The 22,336-nt window shown below is 42.8% G+C and overlaps 2 protein-coding genes and 1 long non-coding RNA gene across 8 annotated transcripts in view; 1 reads left to right on the top strand and 2 right to left on the bottom strand.

Moving 5' to 3' along the window:
• USP18 (ubiquitin specific peptidase 18) overlaps positions 1-2,137 on the bottom strand; it is a 33,953-nt gene extending 31,816 nt beyond the window's left edge. The window contains exons 1-2 of one of the 4 annotated variants that reach the window (XM_034781673.1): positions 1,990-2,124; positions 861-920 (exon numbers count right to left, since the gene is read on the bottom strand). The gene's annotated coding sequence lies outside the window, so the exon portion shown is untranslated. Of the gene's footprint in view, positions 1-860; positions 921-1,989 lie in introns of all 4 variants that reach the window. The other 3 variants (XM_034781665.1, XM_034781648.1, XM_034781656.1) reach the window with 3 other exon arrangements.
• A 27-nt stretch (positions 2,138-2,164) lies between these two features.
• Positions 2,165-4,753, top strand: LOC117882922. Of its 2 annotated transcripts, none has more exons than XR_004647144.1 (3): positions 2,165-2,357; positions 4,168-4,321; positions 4,700-4,753. It is a non-coding gene; the product is annotated as an uncharacterized LOC117882922 (long non-coding RNA). The 2 variants fall into 2 exon arrangements; XR_004647145.1 differs by having other exon boundaries at positions 4,163-4,321.
• A 7,047-nt stretch (positions 4,754-11,800) lies between these two features.
• On the bottom strand, positions 11,801-21,719 carry TUBA8 (tubulin alpha 8). Of its 2 annotated transcripts, none has more exons than XM_034781567.1 (5): positions 21,416-21,719; positions 16,857-17,079; positions 15,116-15,264; positions 13,889-14,569; positions 11,801-12,987 (listed from the first exon to the last, which is right to left on the bottom strand). In XM_034781567.1, exons 1-5 carry the CDS (start codon positions 21,422-21,424, stop codon positions 12,694-12,696), a joined length of 1,356 nt encoding a protein of 451 aa, XP_034637458.1. In that variant the 5' UTR covers positions 21,425-21,719; the 3' UTR covers positions 11,801-12,693. The 2 variants fall into 2 exon arrangements, with proteins under 2 accessions (XP_034637458.1, XP_034637466.1); XM_034781575.1 differs by having other exon boundaries at positions 21,422-21,719.
• Between the last annotated feature and the right edge of the window lie 617 nt (positions 21,720-22,336).

Below are 22,336 nucleotides of genomic sequence, written 5' to 3'. Positions count from 1 at the left end.
ATTATTTTGGGCAAGTTCTATGGCCTGTGTTGTACAGTGCATCAGAGTAGATGACCACAATGGTCCCTTCAAGGTCTTGGAATCTATGAATCAGTGTAGAGTTTCATTTCCAAATCACATTATGTTTTACTGGCTTCAATAGCTTTTCAAACTGAGGTTCAAAGGGATAATTTTGACCAGGCTTTTAGCAATTTGACAATTTTTATATAGTATGCAGATTCATGTACACAATGTTAGCAATATCCATCTGAATAAATCTGCCTACATTTTTAAGGGGAAATTTAATCTTCACATATGCCTCTTTAATATTTCACAAACATTGCACTACATGTGAGTTAAATTTACATTTGCCCTGCGAATCATATGCATCTAAATACCAGTGATCTGATATTCACATTTTGTCTTCAATGTTCATACAAGGAAATCTGAGAATTTCTATAGTACCCTTTACCTTCCTAAATACAGGAAATCCTGGTTCTGCTTTATAAGAGGTGGAGAAATGGTTTAACACAAGTGCTGCTAAATGTCTCCTTTCAAAATGTACTGTTTTTCAGGTTAACTGTGCCTAACTGAGTCAAATTTAGAAAGTTTTTAAAGAAGTGATAGTCACATCACTGACACGGGACCTACTTATTTTCTCTCTAAATCATAAATGGATAAAGAGCACAGATTTCTCCGATCCATCTTAATTTTTACATAGACCTTAAAGACTACTAAATGAGAATCACAATTCTGTCAACACCAAAATATAACCATGCTTTTGAGGGGAAAAAATATATTTGCCATTGTTCAGTGAGAGAAGCAGCAGGATTTAGGAACTGAACTCAGGTCTAGGAGTTAGGAAAAACAAAAGTTCTAACCACAGTTGTCGGTGACTGGCTGTAATCTTGGACAAGTCATTTAACTTTTCTGTGTCTCATCTGTAAAAGAGAGAGAACATTATCAACTTCACCGACATGTTGTGAGGTTTGTTTACTTAATGTTTATGCTGCACTATATAGAATGTTTTATTATTCTTGTATATGATTTACAGATTTCTCTCTCTAGTTCAAAAGAAAGTGAACCCATAATGTTGCATATAGTTTTGTGGGGGGTTGCATTTAATATGCTATTCTCTTAATTTCATAAAACACATCTGCTAATCTGATTTGGTGAAGAACCACAGGAGTGCTGGAAAAATGTGTATATTAGAGGTGCTAGGAGTCATTGAACCAATCTGTAAACCTTGTATATAATGGAAACCACTTCAAACCAGGGGGTGCTGCAGCACCCTTTATTCCAGCACCTATGCGACAGAGACTTTTTCAATGTCTTTCCTAGTATCCTTGACCTATCTCTGTTCCCCACAAAAAGATTCTTTTCTGGGTTTGCTAGGGCAAAAATGTTTGTAGTTCATGTGAAACTTCATTAAGAGCCTTCTGAAAATTCTACTTTGATAATGGTCACAGAATGATACGGGAATTTGAAAGAAAACGTTTCTACTAATTACAAAGTAATTCACCCCAGTGCTGTAGTAAAAACAGAAATACCGCTCATAGATCTTAATAATTCTGTGTCCCCTGAAAAGCGTTAACATATCAGTTTGGTAGTTTGTATTTTAAATAAAGTTAGTTTAGGGGGGATGGAACCTGCAGGATTGCTGGTCCTCACACCCGTAGTCTGATGAAGGAGTACCGCACAGCCATCTGCAGTGCAAACTTTGTTGGCTCCCTTGCCAGGGTGCCTAAACTAAGCCCTGACCCGGAGAGAACACTTGCAGCGATGCGAAGCTAGATACGTTTCCATATCCTTTAAGTCTTTATTCTGAGACTGCCACCAAGTTAAGTCAATTTGTATTGGCTTGGACTAGACGTGAGCGGACAACCTAGAGATGAAGGTTTAAAGCCGTGTGTGTGAGCCATGCATTTCTCCGGAAATTGCCGCTAAAAACAAAAGTCCAGCCATGCAAAATCGAGTATATGAACTCTGAGTGAAAAGGGTGGTACTTACTGCAGCTTTGGGGAGAACGAAGAGCCCGGTGGACTGCTTTCTGCTTCTCTTCGGTTCCCTGAGCTAGACAGAGCTCCGATCTCAACGGGAGTCTCCCCTTATCTGCCTGTGAAATGTCCTCCCCTGCAGCCTCAGGGGGCGGCATTGCGCACAGCCTTTCGTTCAGTTTTGATTTCCCACTGAACACGCTGGAAGCATAGAAAGTGAAACTCAAGAGCTGCTGCGGTGACGGTTTCCTATGGACAACATGAGGCTGCTCCTCCCTTTTCAACCAGGCGGACACAGAAGCAAGCGGGGTGCCGTGAATCAGCTCAGAGTCTAGCTTTTAAATTAAAAGTTTGACTGGAACCCTGGCCCGCTTCTTTAAGGTATGGGGGGATAGAATGGTTCACACAGCACTCTCTTGCTTAGGGGAAGAATCCCAGCACAGGTACGGGGGTGAAGGGAAGGAGTCAGGAGCAAAAAGCGGGTATACAGAAAAGGGAACTTCTAAACTCTGCGGAGGCACTCGCATAGAGTCATTGATCACTGCTTTGAAATGCAGTTAGATTAAAAAACAACAGTCTAAGGCAATTAGAGAGACAGGTGGGTGAGATAGAACCTCACCTGCCTTGTCTTTCCAATATGCTGGGCCCAATAGGGCTATATAACTCTCTAGACTCTCAGGCAATTGTATGTGAAGGGGACAGGATGCCTGCCATTTGTGGGGGAAAGAGGAATCCTTTCCTGTGGCAAGCTGTCTATTTTTTGTAAAGGTGGCTGTTCCAAGAAGGTTAGGGGTTGAAAAGTTTTGTGTTCCAGGAAGATGGATTACTGGGCAGAGGGTGTTGTCAAAGGTATGTGATATATTTCCCAGACATTTTAGACTGGAAAAGGTGTTTACTAGAGCAGGGATGATTCCTGTACTGCAATTCTGCTCCTCTGAGGATATCATTTCACAACATTCTCCTCCACCCAGAGTTTGAAGGGTGGGGATGTCTCCCTCCAGTGATGTTTATGTCTGCATTCTTTAAACTGTCTTCTGCTTTTGAAACATGCTTTCTCAATCAGCATTATTTGGTGGTTAGTTTAATTTTTTATCTGATAGAAATGACAGCCGTGTGATGAATTGCACAGGCAAGTGAAAAAATTGATTACCTTTGACGATCTCACCTGCCCTCTGCCTGCTAATCCATCCCCTCACTGGATTTACTCTAACAAGACTGCAAGTCTTCTAACAAGAAATTCGGTCAAAGAAGCAGTTGCTGTAGATATTCCAATCAATAACATAAGAACGGCCATACTGGGCAGACCAATGGTCCATCTAGCCCAGTATCCTGTCTTCTGACCTTGGCCAGATGCTTCAGAGGGAATGAACAGAACAGGGCAATTTTGAAGATCCATCCCATCGTCAATTCCCAGCTTCTACAGTTGGAATTTAGGGACACCCAGAGCATGGGGTTGCATCCCTGACCATCTTGCCTAGTAGCCATTGGTGGACCTTGTGACGGAATCCTTGGGGTGCAGCCTGGGACTGTGGGACCACTGTGCCCCCTTAAATCTCTCCAGCCTGGGCTGTCTCTCACAGTGCTTTGCTAGTAACAATCATCAACTCCTTCCAGGTACTGTGATCCCTCAGCACAACAGCAAGTGGAGCCCCTCACCCAGCTATATTGCATGAATGCACCCAGAGCCACTCATGAATCACACTGAGAAAGGCACCAGAGCCATATCCCCCCACTCCCAGAACTGTACCTCAGGAATATATGGTCTTGCACTGCTCAAGACGAGCAATGCAGTTTTATTAATTGGTTCACCACTTCATCGATGGAAAGTGGATATACATCAGCCTTTGTAAACTTGAGCAGATTTGCCACACACTTCATACAAACTCACTGGTAAAGATAAACAGTAAAACAAATTTGACTACAAAAAGTAGATTTTAAGTGATACCTGTATTAAGTGATGGGCAAAAAGTCAGAGTTAGTTACATATATATATATATATATATATATATATATATATATAATATATATATATGCACACAGTCTAAACTCTCAACCCTATTAGACTGGGCAACATCTAGACTAAGCAGTTTTTCTCACCCTACTGGATATTGCAGTCCTTAATATACAGATTTGTCCCTTAAATCTGGGCCAGTCTTCTGTCTTCTCAGTGTCTTTGTTGCTTGCAGTGTAGGTGGGTGAAGGAGAAGAGACCCCGCATGTGGCCACTGTGTCTGTTTTATAACCTCAGTCCCGTGTGCTTGGGGAGCACAAGTCCAGGAATATCTGGGGGCATTGCTGAGTCTCCTGGCAAGGTTGAGCAGTTCCCCTGGTGTGGTGTCATGCAGGTGAGTCATTGTATTGTAGCTCCCTTCTTGGACAGTGGTTGTTGATGAGTTGATTGATACCCCGCCCAGGTGTTGGTTACTTCCTTGCTGTTGCCTCTGGGGAGCTTGTGACGTTGTGCAGTCTATATGGTTTTATAAAAATATGATAATGAATATAATATAACTGGGATATGCTTCATGCAAAAGGTCTCTTGTAAGGTATCATTATAAAGCTTATAATCTATTGAGTGTGATGATCCTATTTGTATAAATGTACCACTCTTGTATCTGAAACTAGAAATATAACTCTGAGGGCCTATTGTAATTATGCAAAGTGTGGGCCATTAATGGTGGTTTGGAATCTTGATGACTCCCATTAACCAGGACCATCGTCTGCAGATGGCTGTGTTTTACCTGTGAGTCTTCCTGTATACGTGTGTGCTGGCAAGTGGGTAATGAAGTCTTGCAGTGACATGTGATCATGTCACCTGAACTGGAATCCATCTTTAACCTGGTGTCTTTCCATTGAGGAGGAGGGGGTGGCAACTCAGAGAGGGACAAAAGGATTCCCACCTTATGCAAAAGATATATAAATGGTGGAAGAGAACAAAGGGGAGAGAGGAGCCATCATAAAGAATCCCCTAACCACCACCTGAGCTGGAACAAGAGCTGTACCAGGGGAAAGAATTGTGCCCAGGCCTGGAAGGTGTCCAGTCTGAGAAAAAAACTTACTGAAGTATCTCTGAGGGTGAGATTATCTGTGTTCAGTTTGATTAGGCATAGATTTGCGCATTTTATTTTATTTTGCTTGGTGACTTACTTTGTTCTGTCTGTTACTACTTGAAACCACTTAAATCCTACTTTCTGTCTTTAATAAAATCACTTTTTACTTATTAATTAACTCAGAGTATGTATTAATACCTGGGGGAGCAAACAACTGTGCATATCTCTCTATCAGTGTTATAGAGGGCGAACAATTTATGAGTTTACCCTGCATAAGCTTTATACAGGGTAAAACGGATTTATTTGGGTTTAGACCCCATTGGGAGTCGGGCATCTGAGTGTTAAAGACAAGCACACTTCTGTGAGCTGTTTTCCGGTAAACCTGCAGCTTTGGGGCAAGTAATTCAGACCCTGAGTCTTTGTTGGAGCAGACGGGAGTGTCTGGCTCAGCAAGACAGGGTGCTGGAGTCCTGAGCTGGCAGGGAAAACAGGGATAGAAGTAGTCTTGGCACATCTGGTGGCAGCTCTCGGGGGGGTTTCTGTGATCCAAACCATCACAGAGCTAATATCTGGCTGATTCCCCAACTTACAGCATATTTTAGTGACCACCATACAACACAATTCTCATAACTTCATATGCATTAATGATATACATATATGGATAGAGAAATTACTTTCAGCAGATCATAATCTTTCCCCTGATACCCTACAAAGCATGCTTTATATGTAAGATCACGATTATATAAAAATGAGGAATATGGGGGTTACAGGATGTTCCCCCAAGGTATAGAATGTCACAGACCTATCCTCCATATTAGAGAAATGATTAGGAAGGCTTTCTACCAAGGTCTGTAAGGACCCATACATTAAGTGGGGGTTAAATTCTGTAAAAGATCTCTTTCCTCCCCCGCATCCCCCTGCTAGTTCAATCCTTTAATAAGCACCTTAGTAGGCTAGTCCTAGAGCTATTGTTTCAGTGCTGGGATGTATTGAATTAACAGTCCTGTACTATCTTGAAGTGGGAACTCATTAGGCGGGGTGTTATGACTTTTACTGCCATTTAGAAAAGAAACTTTTGCAAGGACTGTGATAGCCCGTTTACAAAGTGGAAGCATTCCCCATTAGTTGTTACAGTTTAGCAATACATTTTTCAATATAGTATCCATATAAATGTGTTTTAGGATGGGAGATAGTTATGGCTGTAACCCTAATAGTATTCACAGATAGTCCAGAATGTTTAAGTGATGATATCCTAATAGTACGGAAATTGTGGAAGTCTTAGGATTAGACTCTTTTTGGAAGACCTGTATTGAAAATGGCTTCCATTTCAAGGCACTTATCTTTCCAGTGTCATGATCATTAAAATATCTACTTGGGCATGAGGCTGTAGACCATAGGATTCAGGCAGCTGCTAACTCTAGTGGAGGTAAGAAGATCGTCAGACAAGGAAATGCATCTTTATTTTAATTTCTCCTCCATCCCTCACCTCAGTCTCTGAATCTGTCAGTGAGGACAGAATGTGTAGAACCAGACCAACTAAAATTACCCTAGATAATTTAGAAAGCATTTAAAGCAGACAAGACATCAAGCAATCTTTTGTGAGAACTCAAAGGTTAATTCACACCATCTAGTTCAAGTTCAGCAATAGAAACCCACTTGGAAATTGTGGCAGGAGGTGCTTGTGACATACTAGGGTACAATCCAAACTGATGAGCAGCTGTGTCACCCCTACCCTGCAACTTTGGGTGCCTTACAATGCTTTGCTGAAGGAGTTCCTCCCTGGGCTGCTCACAAATAGATTTCCAGCACGCAAGTCAAACCCTGAGTGTCTGTCTGTAACTGCAGCCGTCCAGTCGCACTTGGGTTACACTCTGGCTCTCACCAGCCTTGGTTATACTGCAGGGTAACCTCAGCACAACCCCAGTCCCCGATTTTCCCCCAGAAATGTATGTTCTGTGCTTCCCAGCCCTCTCCTAGACAGTACAAAATACTTCAAGTCTTCTATTCCTTGAAAGGAATAATATACATTTTATTATCTCAAATAGTTATTCAGACACTTCAATTGAAACACACTGGATTAGATAAAACAATAAAACAAGTTTATTAACTACAAAGAAAGAGATTTTATATGAGTACAAGAAATGAGCCATAAAAATCAGAAATGGTTACAAGAAAAATGTTTACTAATACTTAACTTAACAAACTATATCAGGTTCAAGCAAAGTTTCTCACCACATGCTTTCAGCAGTCATATTGACGAAACCCTCTAGGTGAGGACTCCCTCTCCTGGAGTCCAACGAATGATTCCTTTGTGCTTCAGGTGCAGTGAATGTGATAGGCGGGGGGAGGGGTGCCTCAGGGTGTTTGTCCCTCCTTTTTATAGTTTCAGTCCCTCTCTTGAAAAACATTTCTTGATGGGCACTAGGAGACAAAGAGTCTATGTGTAAGGATATTCCCTGCTTGCTTTTTCTCACCTGTTTGAGCTTTCTTTGTTTCCTTCCCTGCCTGGTGACTTTGTTTACTTCTTAAGTGCAAATTAAGCAGAGGACACATTTCTTTGTTTAGGACAGACCTATTTGCCAACTTCTGTTTGGACAGGGCGGTGGGGTTTGGAACATGTGTTAACGCCATACAGGGGAATCTTATAACTTCGCATACAATGTTGCCACATATGTTACCAAGACAATACTGATCAGCAAATTATACGTTTTCAAATGAGACCTCACAAGGCATACTTTATACAAAGATTATCACAATAACGTGTAGGGTAGGGTATGGAGACAGGAGTGTACTCTATCACAGTGCTATAGCAGCTACATAACACTGTGTTGATGCAACAGCTGAATGAGAGTGTCAAGCTGCCTGGAAATGCAGTTGAGGAGTCAGATTACTTTTTTTGCTTGTTTTGTACTTCAGGGGCAATTAATCTTTTAAATTGCTCACATTAGACATGTGCAGAAAAAAATACTTGATGTATATGTTAATCACGAATAATGGGCAAGGCTGTTTTCCTATATTAGGAAATCTCTTTGTTATGTACTTTAGGTAGGGAAAAAATGCTGTAATAGTGGATTAGGCACAGTACATACCTACGAAACTGGAGAGACAGATTTTATTCTAGAAAAGATTTCCTTGGTGACATTGGCCAAGTAATTTAGGCCTAAATTTTCAAAAGCTAGTATATATGTAAAGCCTCATATAAGTATTCAAGTGAAGGCATAGGAAGGAAGGAGGTATATATGGGGTTTTGAAAGGGAGTGACGACTTCTCCACTGCCACCATCACTTTTGCTGCCTCCACTGAAGAAAGCCAGCTGCTAGGCAACGACATTCTCTCTGACAGAGTTGTATAGAATTCTCCTCCTGTTACAGAATTCTGTTAGCAGGGATGTAGTTGCCTATCGGCCAACTCCCTTCAGTGGAAGCAGCAGCAGTGGTAATGAAGAACATCCTGGAGCTTCAGAGGGACAGCAGATGGGCACAGGTTTCAGCGGTGTCTCCTCCAGCTGTGAGCAGAAGGCGAGCCACAGGTGACAGCTCCTATCTCTTCCTGGGACTCCAAATTAGGGCTAGAACTGTGCTGGAGTTATGTACTCAGCAGTGGTTTAGGCTAGGTCTACACTACCCGCATGAATCGGCGGGTAGAAATCGACCTCTCGGGGATCGATTTATCGTGTCCCATCGGGACGCGACAATCGATCCCCGAATCAACGCTCTTACTCCACCAGCGGAGGTGGGAGTAAGCGCAGTCGACAGGAAGCTGCAGAAGTCGATTTTGCCGCCGTCCTCACAGCAGGGTAAGTCGGCTGCGATACGTCGAATTCAGCTACGCTATTCACGTAGCTGAATTTGCGTATCTTAAATCGACTCCCCCCTGTAGTGTAGATGTACCCTTAGATCCAGTGCTATAAGGTTCCTGTCTCCTATTAGCTTCTGTAGGATTTTTCCATAGGGATGTTCTCATGTCTGCCTGAGAGAAGGGAGAACAGTTGCAGGAGCTGCCCTTTCAGTTTCTTGAGAGGAACAGCTACCCCATACTGAGGGAAACCAAACACACCCCACCAGAGAAAGCCCAACTAAGGAGTCGGGCAGAGTCCAGGCAGCGGGTTGTACTTGCACCCAACCCAGTGGATCTGAGAAAGGTAGAACAAGGTTATAATTAATTGTTAATTAATTAATAAAGAAAGCTAAATTGAAGGTAGCATACATGATCCCAGGGAGCCAGCCCACCAGGCCCCTGCCAGAAGTGAAGCCCAGCTGAGGCAACTGTAGCTGAGCCAGGGAAGCCCAGCTCAACGATCTCTAGCACTTGTTACTGGCCGGTCAGAAACAGGCTCCTAGATTAGATGGACCATTGGTCTGATATAGAATGGTAGTTCCTATGTTCTGTTGTATGGCTTGTCTGTTGTGTGATTTTTTTTTTTTCTCTCTCTCTCTCTTTCTGTAAAATGTTATTTTGTCACTTTTTTAGAAATGAGTTATAAGTGCAGCAATTACTCAGGCCATGTCTACACTTATGCTGCTGTGATCGATGCAGTGGGGGTCAATTTAGCGGGTCTGGTGAAGAGTGCTCTCCGGTCGACTCCAGTACTCCACTGGAACGAGAGGAGTAAGGTAAGTCGACAGGAGAGCGTCTCCCCGTCGACGCAGCACAGTGTGGACACTGTGGAAAGTCGAGCTAAGTTACGTCGACTCCAGCTATGTTATTCACGTACCTGGAGTAGTGTAACTTAGATCGACTTACCCCGGTAGTGTAGACAAGGCCTCAGAATTGGTAAACTTCCTGTTATACCTTTTTTTTCCCCCTCAAGCTGTTCTCTATAGCCTGGAGCTATATTCCAGTATGCTAATATGCTAGTATCCTCTTGTGCTGTCTACTGCTCCCCTATGGACCTATCTCCACTTCTACTTATAAATATGAGAACTTATGTGACTAGCTTACTATGTAATTTGGCACATTTTTGTTTGTTTTAACTTTTGCCCCTCCTTTCTCTTCTATGTCTAGTTTCAGTCTGGGTTTGCCTCATTCAGGGACAGATTCTGATACCTTTACATTGAATAGTATCTTCATCTACTAGTAGTCCTATTGAAATCATTAGTCCTTCTTGTGGCGTAAGGTGCTACTCTATGGCTACATCTATACTGCACACTTCTTTCAGCAGCATGTCGAGTATGTAGTTGGGTAGCCCTCCTAACATGAGTTTAAGTAACAGCATAGATATGAAGCATGGCTTAGGTGAGTAGAATACAGACACGCCTGAAAGATGTGTGTATATGTACCCGAGTACAAACTCTACATTGCTTTCTACTCACCCAAGCTGTTTCTCCATGTCTCCGCTGCTATTTTTAGTCATGTAGTGTCCCTCTGCCTCCCGGCTGCTGGTGCCTTTCCCCACCACAGGAAAAGACTCCAGCAACATGGGAAGGCTATGGCAGCTCCCTGTTGCCTCCCCACTGTCAGCGCCTTTCACTGATGTGTAGCTACATACCACGGTATGGATATAGCTTGCTTTTCACTGCCAGGTGTAGCTATGCTTCACCCTATGCGCCAGCAGAAGTGGTGTGTACTGTAGACATAGCCTCTAAGTAAGTGGTTCAGAATCTGGCCCTTAGCTTGGATGGGATGTTTTTTCAAAAGCAGTTAAGGGAGTTAAGCACTCAACTCAATTACAAATAAATGGCAGTTGGGCCCAGTGCCTCAGCAGGTCGGCAGGGGTGCTATGCTACTGGACATGCTTTGGAGATTTTACTCCGTTTACACCTTCACATTTCTAGAGACTCATTGCACTTTCATGGATTTTTTGTCTATGTTTTGCACACTTTTCCATATATGTAAAAAGCCACTAACTTATGCTTCTCCCTTAGACCTTTTTATAATTTGACATGTAACTGAGTCAAAATTTGGGCTGACAAAGGGGATTTTTGTCAATTTTTTTCTTCCATTTCTTCTCTTCTTGCTCTATCTCATTTCCCATCCTGCCGCTTTCTTTAAAAAAAAAAAAAATCCAAGCTAGGAAATTAAGTGCAGAATGTTTCCATAAATACAAAGGAAGGGTTTAATAATTAAAATCAAAAAGCCAGGAGAGGAACAAGTCAAGACTTGCAACAGCTACATGAATTCAGCTGTGTTTCACACGTAATATTTTACATTCCTGTTTTAGGCCTCAATTCAGGACAGTATTTAAGCTTAAGTCCATCCCTATTCAGGAAAGCACTTAAGCAACGTGCCTATGTCCCATTGACTTCAGTGTTTCTCATTCATGTGCTTAAAGTTAAGCATGTGATCAAATGTTTCCTGAATAGGGATGTTTTATTTAACTGAAATGCTAATCGTGACATATGTTGTTTAGTATATTACTGTTTATGTAATTAAGTATGTATGATAAAATACACATAATGTGCAGCAAGTATAAGTTACTGTTGCAGTGGGAACTTTAATTTTTGCATTTCTTGGGATTTTTAACTGTGGAACCTTAACATTGATTTAATGGAGGTGCATTACATTTAATATCGTACATACCTGGTGCAAAATAAATCATTAAATAATAACTGTGCTCGCTCTGCTTTTTGAGACACATTACTACAAAAAGGAAACCTAATAAAATAAAAATAGTCCACCATATTTTCACAGGATAGCAACAGAGAGCACTGAAAGCTTCAGGCAGAGCAGGGGTCCTCTAGACAAAGGTATGCAGAGGAGGTTTCCTTGTCAGGAATTACTGGCACTGCCTGGCAGATTGTGAATCAGATAAATTGTGATCTTTATGCACCACTGTAAAGTATCTTTAGATGTACATTTAATGCCTGTGTTGCAAACCCATGTTCAGATATCACCATCCTCCACTAGATCAAAGATGGCACAGACAGAAGAGAGGCCTTCTGGATGCAGCAAGGATATCACTCGCAGAGAAGGAGCTCTTCACATGGAGCAAGGACCATGGGCAGACCAGAGATGATTTTACATACATGAAGGGGAAAAAATCCGCTTTTGTCTGCTGCAGTTTTATTAGTGATTTTTGCACCCAGCAACAACTGATTCTTTCTTTCACAAGAAAGTACAAACTTTTACCAAAAATATGCACTAGGTTTCCTATTGCTGTAACATTTCTAAGGAAATTCCACACATATATCAGAAATGGATGTTTCACAGGACAAAAGAACAGACACATCCCATTTGGATCCCTCAGGTGGAGATCGATGAGACAGTGTGTCCCACAGAGCAAAGGAGGACTCAGTTATCCACTTACATTGTTCCCTGATATCCCCAGGAGCAAAAGGTAGCGGTAGGTCAAATGTGAGGTCTATGCTATTTTTCTTGTGACTCGACGAAGGCTTGGTAAAACTGGAATTGGATGCTCAGTTATGGTGACTTTAGTTTGTATGCAGAAGGTTAAATTGCTAATTACATTTGGGATTGGAAAAGAAAATTCTCTCAAGGTGGACTGGCAGAGAATCTACTGCTTGTTACATTCCCTTGTATTGAGTGAGGATCAGGCATTATTAGGAGTAGGTGGTCATACCAAACATGATAGCTTTCCTGTGTTTCGAGGGCCTTTCTGATCTTCATTCGCTATATATTACACACATGGAAAAGGTACCAGACAGGAATGCAGACACATGCAGTAAAGAAAGACAGAGACAATCCGGTGCTATTGAATAACACAGTGTATTTTAAAATTCCTCCCCGTCATTTTCTTCTTCAAATGAGTCAGTTCCCACTTCCTCGTAGTCCTTCTCCAGTGCAGCCAAGTCCTCTCGGGCCTCTGCAAACTCCCCTTCCTCCATGCCTTCACCAACATACCAGTGCACAAATGCCCTCTTGGCATACATCAGATCAAACTTGTGGTCCAGCCTTGCCCAGGCCTCAGCGATGGCTGTGGTGTTGCTTAGCATACAGACGGCACGTTGCACCTGGGCCAGGTCTCCCCCAGGAACTACTGTAGGAGGCTGGTAATTGATGCCAACCTGGAAATAAAATTAAGGATGGAGGAGAAAGGGATAAAAGAGGGATCAAGAGAGACAACAAAAATAAAATAAATGGGTTGAGAAGACAGGGGATGGGTATCTCAAACCACAGTATTGAAATTACCCTAATGGCAAATGTCATCCATGTTGCCTTTTTCTGGACTACCCCATTCTCAGCTATAGCACATAAGAACAAGGGAGAGCAACCAAAAATGGAGACAGGACCCCAAATGAAGGAGTTCAACTGAATCTCATTATAATCACCAGTATTATTTTTTCTCCCTTTTTAATGCACACCAGCATCTTACTTTCTGAGCCCACAGCTATTCCATATGAACTAATACAGTAAGCATTTTCCATCTACAAATCTTCAAATTCAGAGCCCATTAATACGTATGAGAAAAATAGATTTTTTTTTTTTCATTATTGCTGTTGTCAGCATTGCTCTGGAAACCAGGTCTGTCCATGCTGCTGGGTAGCCAGCAGGGGGAGCATAATCACTTGTGTGATGTCTGATGAAACGAGGCTCTCAAAAAAAAATTGGTAAATGAAATATGAGTTCTATATATCTCTGATTTTTTTGCTTTTAATTAAACATTGATAGTCTAGAGGAACAGTCTTCCCATCTGCTAAATACTTTAACTCTTATAGAGTGGACTTTTTTCCAGACAGCCAGCTAGGTGACTGCTTAAGAGGCTGCGTAAGTAGGATATGTAAATAGGACATGTCCATTTTCCATAGGACTAACTGAAGATCACTCACACACACACACACACACAATTCTAACCATTCCCTTTTCTCACAAATGGAAAATGTTCAAGAGTTGAAATCACAATTTGGGCTGGACTACTTGACAATGTCCCTTTAATATACAGTGCCTGTGTGTCTTTGTCCCTCTCACCTTGAAGCCTGTTGGACACCAGTCCACAAACTGGATAGTTCTCTTGGTCTTGATGGCAGCAATAGCTACGTTGACATCTTTGGGGACCACGTCACCGCGGTACAGCATGCAGCAGGCCATGTATTTTCCATGACGTGGATCACACTTCACCATCTGGTTGTTGGGTTCAAAGCAGGAACTGGTGATTTCTGCCACTGACAGCTGCTCGTGGTAAGCTCTCTCGGAGGAGATGATGGGTGCATATGTCACCAGGGGGAAGTGGATGCGAGGATAAGGCACCAAGTTGGTCTGAAACTCTGTCAGATCCACATTGAGGGCACCATCGAAGCGCAGAGAGGCAGTGATTGATGAGACTATCTGGCTGATGAGACGGTTAAGGTTGGTGTAAGTGGGGCGCTCAATGTCCAAGTTGCGACGGCAGATGTCATAGATGGCTTCATTGTCCACCATGAAGGCGCAGTCGGAATGCTCCAGGGTGGTGTGAGTGGTCAGGATGGAGTTGTACGGCTCCACTACGGCAGTGGAGACTTGAGGGGCTGGGTAGATGGCAAACTCCAGTTTGGACTTCTTGCCATAATCCAGGGAGAGGCGTTCCATCAACAAGGAGGTAAAGCCAGAGCCAGTGCCCCCACCAAAGCTGTGGAAAATCAGGAATCCCTGTAGCCCAGAACAGGCATCTGTCTGAAAAGCCAAACAGAGAACAAAAGGAATCAGTCTAAATCTCTGAGACTTCCATGCGTGCATCCTGAGATTGAAGCTGGGACATCTGTATCCAAAACACAGCATGGAGATCAGCCCAGGTCTTCCCGGGAAAAGACTTGTTAATGCTCTCTCCTATGCTCTCCTTCAACAGCCCAATCCATGAAATATAAATCAGACTCTGTCTATGGAGTTTAACTTGGTGAAATTCATACCTCTAGAATCTAGAGCTTACTAAAACAACGTGAACAGATATTTAGCTAACTCCTCTCGTACCAATATATATCTGTCTTGGGTTGCTGTTACCACAATAAAGTTGAAGGTTTTAATCCCAAGAACCATCTTTCAAAACCATCTGTCTGACTGACAGACCTACAGACCCTTTTCTCACTTGGACCAATAATGGAATCCCCATGGATCTAATGGTCTCAGCTCTGAACGAAGTACACTACCAGGAGCAAAAAGAGCTATCTGTTCCCTTTCCTTCACAACAACCTCAAGTCCTATTTCAAAAGTACTGGCACTTACCAGCTTACGGATACGATCAAGCACCAGATCAATGCTTTCTTTACCAATGGTGTAGTGACCACGGGCATAGTTATTGGCTGCATCCTCCTTTCCAGTGATCAGCTGTTCTGGATGGAAAAGCTGCCGGTAAGCACCAGCCCGCACTTCATCTGTCCAAGAAAGAGAAACTATGAGAGGCCTGGAATGGACACACTCCAATGTTGATGAGTTCTGTTGAACACCCCTATGGTTGCTAACTGGTTGTGCTGTATAATGTGAGGCAAGGAAGACTTGAGTGTTGGAAACAAACTTGAGTCTTATTCTCTTTCAGGACTCTGGTAGAAAGTGTAGGTCTGGCTTGACATAAGTAACTTGGCTCATTTCTTAGTGGGCATAATTGGGAAGGTGAATGGAAGTTTAAGTTGTAAATAAGGGCTTGACAAACACTTTGCTGAAGTCGGGATGTCTGTGCTTGCTAAGATAAGCAGCAACACCTTGATGCTACGGACTATGGACAAGATAAACTTGGAATATAAAGATCAGGTTCCAGGTGAACAGCACATGCACAGAGCATGCTGTACAGGTTTGGCTCCTGCAGAGGAACCATTCCAATTAAAAAATGTGTGATTTAATGTACAGCAAATGCAATGTGTAAATGTATGTAAAGGAAGAGGTTGTCTATATCAGTGGCTTTCAGCCTTTCCAGACTAGTGTACCCCTTTCAGGAGTCTGATTTGTCTCACATACCCCCACGTTTCACCTCACTTTAAAAACTACTTGCTTACAAAATCAGACCTAAAATACAGAAGTGTCACATCACACTATTACTGAAAAATGGCTTACTTTCTCATTTTTACCCTATAATTATAAAATAAATTAATTGGAGTATAAATATTGTACTTACATTTCAGTGTATAGTATATAGAGCAGTATAAACCAGTCCGTCTGTATGAAATTTTAGTTTGTACTGACTTCACTAGCGCTTTTTATTAACCTGTTGTAAAACTAGGCAAATATTTAGATGAGTTAAGTTATGCCCTAGAAGATCTTTGTGTACCCCCAGGGGTATGCATACCCCTGGTTGAGAACCATTGGCCTGTGTAACTTTGGATGTGTGGTAGGCCCTATACCCACCCCTGATGCTTGAGTCTGATCATCTCAGCATAGCTTTGCAGTATGCCAAATAAAGGAGCCTGAGTAATGAAATCCAGAGTCAAACTGGATGAAATGTTCTCCTAGAACTGAACAAGGTGTTCTGGAGTGGAAAAGGTCTTGGAGGGAATCCCAACAAAAAGCTAACGTGTCTCACAAAGATGAGTACGCGGTATCGACGGGGGAGCCTTCCTGCCGCGTCTGGACCCGCGGTAAGTTCGAACTAAGGTTCTTTGAATTTGCGTACCTTAGTTCAAAGTGGGGGGTTAGTGTGGACCAGGTCTAAGTGGATAGCTATTTAAGCATGGCACCTTATTGATCCAGGATGTTGAAAGGTAGCAGCACAATTATCAAAGTATAGTCTAGCTGAAGTTTCTACCCTAACTGTCCTGTAGGTATCTTCTCCTTATTGAGATAATGGAGTCATGAATAGAATCGGGCACTAAAAGTCTTAGGTTGACTAATTTTATCCCAGGGCCTAGTGATTAGACCAAGATACAAAGACGGAGTTGTTCCCATGATACACTGGAGACTGGAGAAACACAACACTGACACACAGAAGACGCACAGAAGGCTCTTCTCCATTTTCCAGTGTTAATTCTATACTGACCTACTACTGTCGGTTCCAAGTCCACCATGACAGCCCGTGGCACATGCTTTTCTGTGACTGTTTCACTGAAAAATGTATTAAAGGAGTCATCGTTGTTGATTTTGTTGGGCTGATTCTTGAAGGTGCCATCTGGCTGAATGCCATGTTCCAGACAGAAGAGTTCCCAGCATGCATTACCAATCTGAACTCCAGCCTGGCCAACATGAACAGAGATGCACTCACGCTGTAGAGAGAGGGAGGAAAGGTCAGGAGAACCAAAGCACATCGCTCCTCCTTCTCCTTCTTAATAGTTATTAGTGTCTGGTACATTAATATTCAGATCTCTGAAATCAACCTCCACCTGAGTTGGTTTGCATTCCCTAACGTGATATATACAGCAAGAAGCAGTGTACGCAAGGACCCATGGAACTGGGACTTAGCCACTGTTCTCTGCCTGCAGTAGAAGTTGCAAATGCTGTTTACAAATGCGAAGGTGAAAGTGTTTTGCTGCAGAGCTATGCAAGGAAATAAACACAAAGAAAACTGGAAATTTGCAGGCATGCACTCATGCCTGTGCACACCAGATACATGCCCTCATGTACATCTATACACACACATACAAACATAAAAATACATACATGTACACCATATGCTATCTTGCTCCTATGCAGACTATGATAAATTCCAGCTGAGGAGCATGTGCTAGATCCATTTATTTTTATTCCTAGCTGGGACCTGACATAGCGGTGTGGCATTTTCCAACCATATGTAACTCAAGAGGGGTGCAGTGTCTTCTGATCTCTTAACCCTCTTATGGCAGGCTGGGCCGGAGACTGAGAAGAGTTGACATCAAGAAAAGACTTGTGACTCTCCAAATGTGAAACGAATATTCCTGAGAGTTCCTACATACCCATGGATTTATACCCTGCATGTTCAGACATGGTCATCCATTTGCATCATCGCATCCTATTGTGAATACATGCTTAAATATTTAATTATGAACGTAGTTATTACAATAGCAGACAGACACTATAGAGAACAGTAAAACAAAAAATAAAAATAGCTATTACATGCTAAACAAAACAAATGTTTCTTGCCCCAGTGGTCTGCACAGGAGTATGTATTTCAAAGGTCCATCTGGGAAAGCACTGCTATTGGATATAATTAAGGCTACATTTTAGTCACGGATATTTTTAGTAAAAGTCATGGACAGGTCACAGGCAGTAAACAAAAATTCATGGCCTGTAACCAGTCCATGACTTGTACTATATACCCCTGACTAAATCTTTGGGTGGGGGGAGACAGCCTGTGGTGTGCCACAGATGCTCATGGGGGGGCTGGCCCGGGACTCCCACGGGTACTGGGGGCGGGGGTGTTGGGGTGTTGGCAGGCTCCCGGCCCGGCTTCTTGCTGCTCCCCTGAAGCGGCAACATATCCCTCACTCAGCTCCTAGCTCCGCACACTGCCCCCACCCCAAGCACTGGCTCCGCAGTTCCCGTTGGCCAGGAACCGTGGCCAATGGGAGCTGCGGGGGCGGTGCCTGTGGGCAGAGGTAGCACATGGAGCTAGGAGATGATGGGGTTGCACAGACACTGGGGTAGTTGAAGGTGTAATCTGGGGATATTTAGGTATCACTGGAGGTGTATTTTGATCTAGAAAAATTTTAATTACTGGTGATGTTGCACCATAAAGAAAGACCCTAGCTTGTCTGTTGGATCTCAGTGTGAGTTTACAGGGTTGTGAGTTAGAAAAACAGCTCTTTCCTTGTAAACTGAGCAAATATGTTGTTGAATCAAAAGAGACAAGAAGCATGCTGAGCCCTTGATACGGCTCTTACAGAGTGACTTGCAGACCAGAACCGCATTTAAAAGCCCAGTATAACCCTCTGGAACCTTTCTGAGACAAAGCAGCAAACCCACCACAGAGCTACTCTTCCTAGAGAAGCTACAGGTGAGTCAACCTTTTAAACCTTTCCATTTCTTCACAGACTCACACACTTGGGCGATTGCTCCAAGAGACTTAGTAGTTTCATGGCTTGATTTATGACTAATGGAGACCACAGATCTGCTCCCCTCCCCACTGTTCAGAGTTTTCAGTCCCTCTGATTTGAAACCCTGACCATTTCTTTTGAATAGCTCAGCTCTTCCTCTCAGCCAGCCTGCACTGGTGACTCCCAGTGTCAGAGGTGATCTGCACCAATCCCAGTTCGAGCTCAGATCAGCTGCAGCTGGAAAGGCTCTAACACGCAAGGACAAAAATGTCAATAGAAACAGGAGATTTGAAACTAGGGTTTTCAAAGTAAACTGCTTTAAAATAGGTCACTATAGCTTTAACAGTGAAGAGCATAGTATTTCCTCAGAGTCCCTCGCATTGTAAACTGATCCCGATAGGGTATTTAAATCCTGACCCTTTTCTCAACTCAGATTTCAAATCTCTTTTCTAAGAGTCTGGGGCTCACATTAGCTCTTACTAACTGTGGCTCTGATACAAAGCCCAAGTCAGTGGAAAGACTCCTATTGACTTCAGTAGGCTTTGGATCAGGCCTTCTATCCACACTGTTCATTGATAAAAGCAGACCCTGTCGTGTTTGCAGTCATGTGGAGCACAAGCTGGTGTAGGTCTTAACTGTACTGAGGTAGATTTAAATCCTCTAGCTGCATCTGTACTGTTATTTCTGAGATGTATCTGCTGCAGCAAGCCCAGTTGTAAGGTTAGGTCCCCCTAAATAGATGAGGAGCCTGCACATGTGTGCATTCAGGTGTGGTGGGAGTGGTCTCCAGAGCTTAGCTCTGTTCCAGTGGAGAATAATAAAATTCTCAGGACCAAAATAAAACCCTCTTCTGGATGTAGATTGGTATGCAAGTTAATTAAAAACACTCAGAAAAATAAGCATTTTGTTAAGTATGTTTCTAAAATGATTTCTTTTGAGTTTAGAGGACTCTACAAATAATACGCAACTATCAAATCTCATACTGTTCAATATCAGAACCACTCTATGCTACTAAAATAAAGACACAGGATCACAAGCAGAAGCCACTGAATAGTTAAGAGGTACAGAACCAAATTAAAATCTTCATTGTAATTCCACTGATTTAACTGGAGTTCCACCGAAGCTGAATTTGCTTCAGTATGTTTTTCCCAGCCTGTATCTGACACATTCTGAACCTCACATGCTCCCCCTTTACTTAATGAGGTCAGCGTTCTGTGACACAAACCCTTGATGATCACCACGGGTCTGATGCCATAATTGGAGCTGTGGGCACCCTTGAAGTTTCCTTGGACCCACGGTGATGGGGGAATGCTCACATATTTTAAGATTGTAGAGTCCAAATGCCAGCTCTCTGGATTAATCAGGTGCAAATTTCTGTATTTTTAGTCTGGTTGTATTGCCTTTATGATGATTGAAGTGATGGATTGTGGAAAAAGTAGCATGTGTGTCCATATACACAGAAGATGAATGAAGCCAAAATTTATTTGTCATGGTCACTTTCATGTCATCTGGATTTCCTAGTCTTTTTGTCTTACTAGTCTGCCAGCATGGCTTTTTGTAAGGAAAAGGGATTGAATAGGAAGGGTTCATCCATCCTCAGATTTCCTCTTCTTCCACCTGCCCTCCTACAGAACCGGGGGGTTCACCATATTAGGACAAGTTCCAAGGCTTAAGGGTTTCAATCTGCCTCTTAAGGAATGGAGCAGAATAAAATGCCTAGATGTAGAACTCACCCAGCAGCAAAAAGGGTGCCATATTGCAAGGTTGGGGCCAGGATCACCCTGCCCATCCAATGTAGCACCAGGAAGTCCTGACCAAGTCCAGTGGCATTCATCTCTAGTCTCATCCCCCCCCTCCCCGCCTCGAATCCAGACACTGAAGCAGAAAGCAATCTGAATCCTCTGCCCCTCATCAAGCTCCACAATAGGGCAGATCGCAGATCTCCCTGACTCTGGCCACCCCCAGAATCCTCCTGTTTCCTTGATGAGTGTGGAGTTCCCATAGTCCCCCCTTACCATGCTGTCGCCAGTGGTGTTTGCTTCCCGTCTCAATCAGCAGTAATAGCCTTTGATACTGCTCTCTTCACAGTTGTATCAGTCTGAGCTGTTAGATAGGAAGGGGCCTGGGCCATGCACCAAACACCTGCTACTATCCTTCAGTGTCACAGTGCAGGGTAGGGAATAGGTCACAATCCTCCCACCTCTGCCCTATTACATCACCAGCTCCTTACTAACACACACACACACACATACACACACACAAAATCCATCCCTATCCCGAGTATCCCATATTCTTTCACTATAAATCCCTACATACACACTACATCTGAATGTACCCAGAATCAGCCCATATTCCACACCCACTAACCATTAATGCCCCCCCACACACACACACACTCTAACAATTCAAACCCTACACCACAGTATTCAATTACAATCCAAATTCCATATTCCTTCACAAATAACCACTACATGAACATGAGAATCATTCCTACCCTCCAGTGCCTGCGAACAAGCGTGAGAGAACAAATGAATGGGAAAGAGAGGGACAGAGAAATAGAGCAAGAAATAGAGAGAGAGAGAATACATACAGTTACCATTTTTTAAGAGTGCTGTACCAGAGTGGTCTTAGCTGCTGCCCAGTCCTCTCTATGGCTTCCCTTCTGTCCTTTCTCCCATCTGCCTCTCCTCTTATGTTCTGATTTACTTTTACTGGTTCTCTCTGGATATAGGCAGCTGGAACATCAGCAGTGCCCTGCAACATGAGGGCCACAGTCCAACAGATCTGCCCAAACAGAGAGAGAGAAATCACTTCTCATTGCAGTGTTTATAGCAAAGGAGTGGCTGGATGGGCAGATATACAGACAAAGATACTTGTCTTGCTTCCAGTTAGTGCTTTACTGTCTGCTGTTTCTATTCCAGGCTGAGCTTAGGAAAGAGGACACCTGTCTGAGTGTCAGAGCTCAGATTACAAGCAGTACAGACCAGTTAACTCCTTAGAATCGGAAGAGTCTACATTCCCTCCTTTCTTTAGAACCATACTGTTTACATTTAACATGACATTTAAACAATAACCATTTAAATACATAATTCCTAAACTTTAGGTTAAGAGTAGACTACCTTCACCCACTATCGGTTAGTAAATTATTGAGCCTGTGTTGGCACCCAGCATCTAACTATATCTTCCTTTAATTCCACTCATAATTTTTTAGATATTTGAGGGGATTTCATTTTGATCGGATCCCTTTTGTTTCTGGTACATACAGTCTACATTTTGGAACTCTACATAAGCCTCCTTCCCCTGGTTTGACTATGGAGAGTTATATCTCTGGTTCAACGAATGCTTTTACAAAGGAAGAATTCCGTATGAGATTTTCTTTCTGTCCATTTTTTTAAAGCTACTTGATTCCCATGTTTTCCCAGCAAACAATAACGCTTTAGTGCGGTGGCTGAAGAATAGTTAGTTCTGGTGTTCTTGATCCAATGCAACTTGGTTGGTCTCAAGAATTCTA

The sequence above is a fragment of the Trachemys scripta genome, chromosome 1 (genome assembly GCF_013100865.1).
Source record: "Trachemys scripta elegans isolate TJP31775 chromosome 1, CAS_Tse_1.0, whole genome shotgun sequence".
Classification (NCBI taxonomy): Eukaryota; Metazoa; Chordata; order Testudines; family Emydidae; genus Trachemys; species Trachemys scripta.
This window is presented reverse-complemented; position numbering and strand designations above follow the sequence as displayed.

Excerpts from the sequence above, each read along its gene's own strand:
- TUBA8 (XM_034781567.1), bottom strand. Across the intron at positions 15,265-16,856 it reads CTTGGAACCGACAGTAGTAG|ATGAAGTGCGGGCTGGTGCT; the intron begins GTCAGTATAGAA and ends TTTCTTGGACAG. Across the intron at positions 12,988-13,888 it reads GGTGTCCAACAGGCTTCAAG|GTTGGCATCAATTACCAGCC; the intron begins GTGAGAGGGACA and ends TTTTATTTCCAG.